General features: G+C 48.0%; 1 protein-coding gene across 1 annotated transcript; it reads right to left on the reverse strand.

Moving 5' to 3' along the window:
- Window positions 1–4403: 4403 nt before the first annotated feature.
- Window positions 4404–6013, reverse strand: LOC104135451 (transcription cofactor HES-6). The gene is made up of 3 exons (XM_009649104.2): window positions 5948–6013; window positions 5304–5544; window positions 4404–4843 (listed from the first exon to the last, which is right to left on the reverse strand). The coding sequence occupies exons 1-3, from the start codon at window positions 6011–6013 to the stop codon at window positions 4404–4406; spliced, it is 747 nt and encodes a 248-aa protein (XP_009647399.1).
- Between the last annotated feature and the right edge of the window lie 1189 nt (window positions 6014–7202).

Here is a 7202-nt window from a genome sequence, read left to right on the forward strand (position 1 = left end):
CAGATGTGGGATCGACTGAAGAAGTCCGTTTGCTTGTGGTGTTAGCCATAGGAAACTTGATGAAAATGCTCTAACACACTTTTTAACCCCAAATGTGTGATAAAGGATTTGTGGTACCTAATGCAGGGACCATAGGAGAGTCTCAAAAGCTGAGTGAGTTCCCAAGCTCTGGTAGGTCTGCGGTGATGCCTCGGGCAGCAAGCCATGTTCTCACCAGGGCTGCAATTTATCAATGAAACATCTCAGCAGTGCAGATCAGATCCAGGGCTGGCTTCAGCTTCTACTGCGTTATTCATGAGTATGTGAAAGCTCTGAAAAATGTGACAGACATTGGGTTAGGTTCTCAACACAACATTACTTTTCATGAGATGAAATATGAGCATGCCCCTGTTAAGACAAGAATGTATACGCTGGAAGCTGTGAGATAATGGCATATATAAAGGGAAAGTGAAGTCTTGGGTGTTCTGCTGCCGGTGGGTTTGTTTTCACTTCCCTCTCAAGAGGAGCACGCTGCTAGTGAGCTACAAGCACTTGCAGCCACAGCAGCGTGGTTCAAATCAGTTTGAAAACATTTTGCCCAGAACTGCTGTTGCGTAGGGTTTTGCAAGGTTGCTTGCTTGTGAGTGTGGAGGATTAGGAGTCCCTCTGCGCCTCCTGAAGAGCTCACACCAGCAGCCTGGAGTCTCCTCTTTGCCAATGTGAGCACTCAATGAAGACGTCAGCTGAAAATTTGGCTCATGTTCTCTTTTTAAGCAGCATGCTCAGCCCTCTCAGGTAATGATTCGCAGGGTCTCAACACTGTTTCTATATCTCTAAAGTATTTTGGCCTGGTTTCTGTGGGTGGCTGGGACTGTGTGGGTCTGAAAGAGATTGCTCCAGTGCCCTCAAAGTGGGAAGAGGAGCAAGGGAAAGGGCAGGGATGCTTGGAGGCCCCAAGGGTTGTATGTGTCTCAGAGAAGACAGCATGGCAGGGCCATAAGTTCACTTATGTACTCGTGAGCCTCTGTACGTTCCTCATGGGAAAGGATTTGGTCCTGTTTTTTGAGAAGTAAGTGGGAGTTTTCCTGGTGGTTTCCATGAGAGCTGATCTGGGAGTGCAGTTTATATAAAGGGAACTGCTATGCATGTGGGTATTTTGTCCACTTGGGCTTTATGCTATTATATAAATCTGTAATTTCTTTGTATTAAAGGCATGTGGGGGTCCTGAGCCTCAGGTCCAGCCTTCCCCACATCCCTGTGTACGTAGCAACCAGCCTCATCTTTTCAATGCTCCACTCAAAATATGCAGCTAGAACAGCACTTTGGCAGGGGACAAAGCCCCGATGGATATGCACGAGGCTGTCCCAGCCTTGCGTGTGCTGGGCGAGATGTGATGCATCTTGTGACCGCTTCTAGCAAACAGGTCTGTCTGGCCATGCCCATGCCGAGGAATCTGGTCTGGGTGCTTGTCCTGGCCGTTTCCAGTCTGCATATGAGGTGAACTCCAAACCCCTAGTGCCTTGGGCATGAAGTCCCAGGTGGGAACAGCGGTGCAGTCCTGGAGGTGCCTCACCTGGGTGCGGGGGGACCGAGCCCTGGGCTGCGCTGTGGCACAGCCGGCAGCCAAGAGAAGCAGCTGCTGGCGCCTGCTGCAGATGTGCAGAGAGCACCTGCATGGACCCTGCTCCTGCGCCCACAGTGGGCGCGATGGGGCAGCTTCAAACACCGACTTACGAGGACAGTGCTGTCGACCCTGCATTAGCCAGCTGGCTGGGAGAGCTTCTCTATGCCTCCTTTTTCCTGGGGAGAAGATGGTAGTAGCTGGCAATTCGTTTTATGGTTGTCAGTGGAGAGGTGCCTATATTGAAGAGCAAAGTATTATTGCTCTTGTACAGTCCTGGTTTTAGTAAAAACCTGATGGGTTTGAAGTAAATGCAGAGTTCCTTTGTCAAACACCAAGCAATAGCTGGAATTTGTGTATATGAAGTACTGTGAGTAATCTTCTGCCTTTCTGAAGAAATGTTTTCTTTACTGAAAACTAGTGACTCGCAACAGAGTCCCGCAGCATTAGCTGGGTACGTGACAGGGAGATTGTATAAAAGGTCGCCATCGGTTTGAAATGAAGGCAATGAAAAATGAGTGTCTCGTACTAAAACTGTTCCTGGAGATTGTTGACCAAGTATTGCAGACTCACTTTTCTATTTTTAAGACTCTCTCGCCAGCTGCTATGCGACCCTTGCCTCCACACCCACAACAGAAAAAAGCCTTACTGATTAGAAACAGGAAATAGTAAAACTCACTAACCACAAAGTATTTTCAAATGCACAAAGTAAACAAGGAGAGATGGTGAGAAATACATATTTCCCACTGATCTCTTTTCAGCGTGGTAACCATAGCTGATAATTATAGTCACTGGGGATTTACAGCTTTTAGGGGGATAGCATGTTTTTAAGTTGATGCTGTCAAACTGTAGTAAAATATTTTCATCACAGCCTCTCCCGGCATAACAATAAGGTGGCCACAAGTGTCACGAGATGCATGACTGACACCATCTAGGAGTAAATGAAGACTTCAGGCCCCACCTGCTCCTCTTATCTGCCCCGCTGGTGTGCACCCCCAGCGCTGGGCAATGGGGGCTCGTCTGGTGGGTGCAGCCATGCCAGTCTGTGTGGCCTGGGGACTTTATTGCAACTCAGCAATATGCATGCTAATAAACTGGGAAGGTCTTTAATGTCTTTCCTCTTCTAGGATTTTGTGGTTTGTTTTGCGTGAATGGTTCCCAGCCCATGAGTATTCTGTGTGCTTTGCTGCGGCTGTTTGCTTGGGCTGCCCCCAGCTCCCACCCCCATCCGGATTTTTGCAGTGGGATGATTTGGAGGTATCTTCTGCATTGGTGGTCACTCCAGAGGTTCCCACCAGTAAAGGGAGAAGCCCTAATTTTCAGGCAGAGAGTGGAAACTGAGGTTGTGGTCACATCTGTACAATTCTGTGTCTTTCCCTGCCTCTGAGCCCCTGGCTGAAGAGACCTGCCGTGCCACCGCGCAGCCATGGGCAGGCCAGTTGTTTCTTCTACCACCCTTATGCCACTGCTCCTAATGGCTTTTCAAGAGGGCTGGATAAAAGGGAGAGCTTCACAGAAAAAGATGCTAAACCCAGAGGTGATGGATTTCACTCCTCCTGCACATCATCAAATAGATCTCGCTGCATAATGAGCCCCTCTGAACTTCGGGTCCATTAATTAGTATGCGCAGTGTTTGTTTAAGAGCTCCTTGCTCTTTTATTTTAACTGTGAGGAACTTTTAACTGCCTTTGAGATGAAAAACTGGGACCAAATGTTGCAAAGAAGCCAAGCAGATTTGTCCCAGTCTCCTTGGTCCAATTTGCACGGAATTTTACCTTCTGCCCTTTAGATAATCTCTGTGATTCCCCTATAAGTAAAAGTTAAAGCATTGATCCAGGTTGATAAACCCAAATCCGGGTTTCTTTCACAACTTTTAAAGTGTTACTGTGATCCCAGTGATTCTGTGTGTATGTGTGTGTGTGTGTGTGTCACACACCACTTTTTCTACAAAGCTTCAGGGGCAAACCCCAAACCACCTCTTTCAACCGCATTCAGGAAAATCCATTTGTGAAAGGAGAAAACAAAAGCAGATCCCCAAGTAGCATTTATTCAGAGCAGACAAGGCAAGGCTGGGAGAAACATCAGTTGTCATCTTTCAAAAGTTTATTTAGAACTTTTAGTTACGGAAAAAAACCCCAAACCCTAAATATAACTATATGTAACATATATATATACACACATAGCTCACTAGTTTAACAGTAATTTCAGGATGTCCAGGTGGCTGAGAACAGCACAGCCAGAGTGAGCAATCCAGAGAGCATTTCTAAACAGCCTAAAAGTCCAAACCAAGTCTCTCCCTTTCTCTCTTTTTCTAGTATCTTTTTTACTAATCACTGCAGCATTTTTACAGGAATGGGAACCGGAATCTCCTACAGCTCCACAGGGATAAAATAAAAAGCACAAGAGATCGGCTATTTACCCCTTTATCCATCAAAGTGATCTCCGTGGCTTATGTGAGATCCGAAAGGTAAGCTTGACGCCAGAGAGGGTCATTGCTTGTTGTCTTGTATTTTTATTAATAGGAAGTTAATTGTTTTAAGAATAAGACAGAAAGCTATATAATTAATATACACTAAAGAGCATGAGAGGATTCTATACAATAATTTAGATGTATTAAATAAATAAAAAATAATAGCAGCCTTCTACAATGCAGGCTACATGTAGGTTTACTTCGGCTTGAAGTACCCTGGTCTTTAGTACACCTACAGGAACAGACTTGCTCCACAAGTGTTTTAAAGAAACATATCTATAAGATACATACGTAAGAGTGTCTAAGGTTAGGATAAACATTTTAAAACACACTTTACCATGGTCTCCACATATCTAATGACCCCATTCTAGGGTTGTTATGGGAAAAATTTGGCTGCAGGACCTGTCTGGGAGGTTCAGCCTGGCTGAACACTGACAGCGACGGCAGCTGGAAGGAATTTTTTGAAGCCTGCTTGTTCTCTGTGGGGTAGAAGCGCTCCTGTGATGGGTTTGTGCCCCGAGCGCTCCCCTTAGGGCTCAGGGAGCTTTTTGGTGTCAAGAGAGGCTGCTGAGATGGGCTCGAAGACCTTAAGGCCACTTTGCAGGCGTCTTCGCCCGACCTGGGTAGGGATTTCAGCAGGTGGTTTAAGAGGCGTGCCCCAAGGGTCTTGTCCATCCACTCGCAGGTGAGGAGGAGGTTGTGCACTTCATGCATGCACTGAATGTACCCGGTGCTGTACCGCTGCTGGGCTTCCAGACCCACTTTGGAGTCGGCTGCGTTGGAGAGGAGGCAAGGGGACTTGGTGAGTGGGTACGGACTGCCTGGTGTGTTCCTGCTTAAAAGCATTCACCGGGTTTCCCGAGCGCACGGGCTCCTGGGGGCTCGTTGGTGAAGCCGCTTGGGCTTTACTATAAGGTGAATCGTTTGCAGGGCGCAGGGGGAAGGTGATGCAGGGTGCAAGCCACCCTGGCAGGCAGCCCCCGCATCCTGCTGCCCACTGCCAAGGGCAAAACTAGACCCAAAAAGCAGAAAGCAGCAATGGAAGGAAAAAAAAAAACCCTTCCGTGGGTTAACCAGTGCCCAGCTCCATCTCCCCATCTAGTGGAGAAAGCCAAGCCCAGGCCTCAACAGGTCTGAAAGATGCTTTTGCCAAGCTGCCAGTGGATTAAACCTGCTGGCACCCTCCTGCCCTGGTGCTGCCCACGCTCGCAGGGTGGGGGACTGGGCACTCACCCATCAGCTTGCTGCTCTGGATGTTCTGGAGGTGCTTCACCGTCATTTCGAGGATGTCTGCCCAGTTTCTCAAAAGAGAGATACCCCCCCCAATGAATCCCCCACCAGCAAAAGGACAAAAAGCAGCATAAAAATAGGCACTTACATCCAGATGAAATGCGCCCACAACAGTCTCCTTCAGCTGGTCCAAGCAGTTATTAATCCTTTCCCTTCGTTTCCGCTCAATGAGGGGTTTCCTTAACTGGCAGGGAAAAGAAAAGGAGGAGGAAAAATTGCAGTTGATCTTTTTTTTTTTTCTGCTGCAGTTCAGCAAGGGCAAAGCGCCCCATCCCCTGTGTGAAGCCAGCGTGGGGTGACACAATGCTCAGCAGGGACAAGGTACGGATGGAGGGAATCTCCAGCTCCGGTCACTTAGATGTCCCTTAGATGGTATCAGGTCTCGCTTCCACTCATTTTAAGCAGAATTTACCCAAATGAAGCAAACAGAAAGGAACGTTTCTAAGGCAGCAAAAAGGAAGCAGAAAAAACACCCACATGGGTTAAATTCAGAGAAAGCATCTTTATAATTAAAGGGAAAAAAATTGTCCTGTTTCTTCCGCGTGTGGGGCTGCTGCTGGTGGTGCAGCAGCGCGGAGGGGACCTACCTTCCTCTCCTCCTTGGTGCTGGTGAGCTTGTGGGTGCTGCCGGCGGTGGCTGCGGCAGCGGTCATCGTAATCCAGCCTGCCAGCGCCTGGCGAACGGGATGGGAAGGAGGCACTTGGGTAGCGGGTTGCTCCCAACAGGCTCTTTGCTGCTCTGCTGCTTCGCTGCTGTATTTATAGCCCAGAATTAGCATGTGAAAGGGGACTTTCCTTGGCGGGACTTCTTTTCCCACACGAGGGGTCGAGCCCGGAGGTTTGTGGCCATCAATCAAAGCTGACAGGTCACTGCTTCTTTTCAATGACCACGCTGGCCCCCCCAAACGGCGACAGATGTCCAGCCTCCGACGCTGGGCTTTGGAGGGCTCTTTTGTTAGGGAAGAAGGGAAGGAAAATGGGCGCGCTCTGAGCAGCTTGCATGGCTCCTTGCTCAATTTGCACAGATTCCCAGGGAGGGAAACAATAGCCGGGAAGCGGTTGAGTTACACCTGGGAAAATGCCTCCTACCCATCTTTTTCCCCTCTATCTCCTTGAAGCAATGTCTTCCCTGCCCCCCCGAGCCCTAGCCATTTCACATCTTTAAAGCAGCCTCTTAATTTAATAATCGAGTACTTGAACTAGGAGTTCCTGCTCCCAGGAATTATTATTACAAGGTAATGATGATCAATTAAAAACTGTTGACAGCAGATGCCTGTAGGAAGGTTCTTTCCATCAGAGAAATCCTCAGGGGAAAACATGGGAACTTTATTTACCTCTTGGGAACCTGAATTCTCCATCACACGCAGCTGGGTGTAGAAAATATGTAACTCTTCTAGGTTTTGGCTGCTGTGTAGAATTTAATATTAAACTTACAGGCCACTGCACATGCAAACGAACCTAGGGGTGAGTTAGTTCTGTGGGATTTTTACTTCTTTGATTTATTTTTTTTTTTCCCCTGTGCTGCCAAGGAGTCTTGGGTGGCTTTGGGGGGAAGGGTGTTTTTCAGTTTGCCCCTCTGAAATGCTAGTGCAGAAGCAGACGGGCCTTTGGAGGAGACTTGGCACAGGATGAGAATGCACTTTTATGCTTCTTCACTTCTGCCTGGTCTAGGGGGGAGCATACGAAGGCTTTTTTTCATGACTGTGCTTTTGCTTTCTGACGGTCTCTTTGCTAATGAGCAGGATTTGGCAGTGTCCTGTTGAGTCCCTCAGGTGAAACCCTTTGGGTCGGTGTCAAATATGTCACCTTATTGAAATGGAGAGGAAGCGGCAGCAGCGGTTC

This window comes from Egretta garzetta, unplaced genomic scaffold (genome assembly GCF_000687185.1).
Source record: "Egretta garzetta isolate BGI_Z169 unplaced genomic scaffold, ASM68718v1 scaffold161, whole genome shotgun sequence".
Taxonomy (NCBI): Eukaryota; Metazoa; Chordata; class Aves; order Pelecaniformes; family Ardeidae; genus Egretta; species Egretta garzetta.

What these genes read in the sequence shown, in the direction of transcription:
- LOC104135451 (XM_009649104.2), bottom strand. Translation starts at nt 6,013, where the DNA reads ATGACCGCTGCCGCAGCCACCGCCGGCAGCACCCACAAGCTCACCAGC. An exon ending in GCACCAAGGAGGAGAGGAAG is followed by an intron (nt 5,545 to 5,947) that starts GTAGGTCCCCTC and finishes TTTCCCTGCCAG; the next exon opens with TTAAGGAAACCCCTCATTGA. An exon ending in CCAGAGCAGCAAGCTGATGG is followed by an intron (nt 4,844 to 5,303) that starts GTGAGTGCCCAG and finishes TCTCCAACGCAG; the next exon opens with CCGACTCCAAAGTGGGTCTG.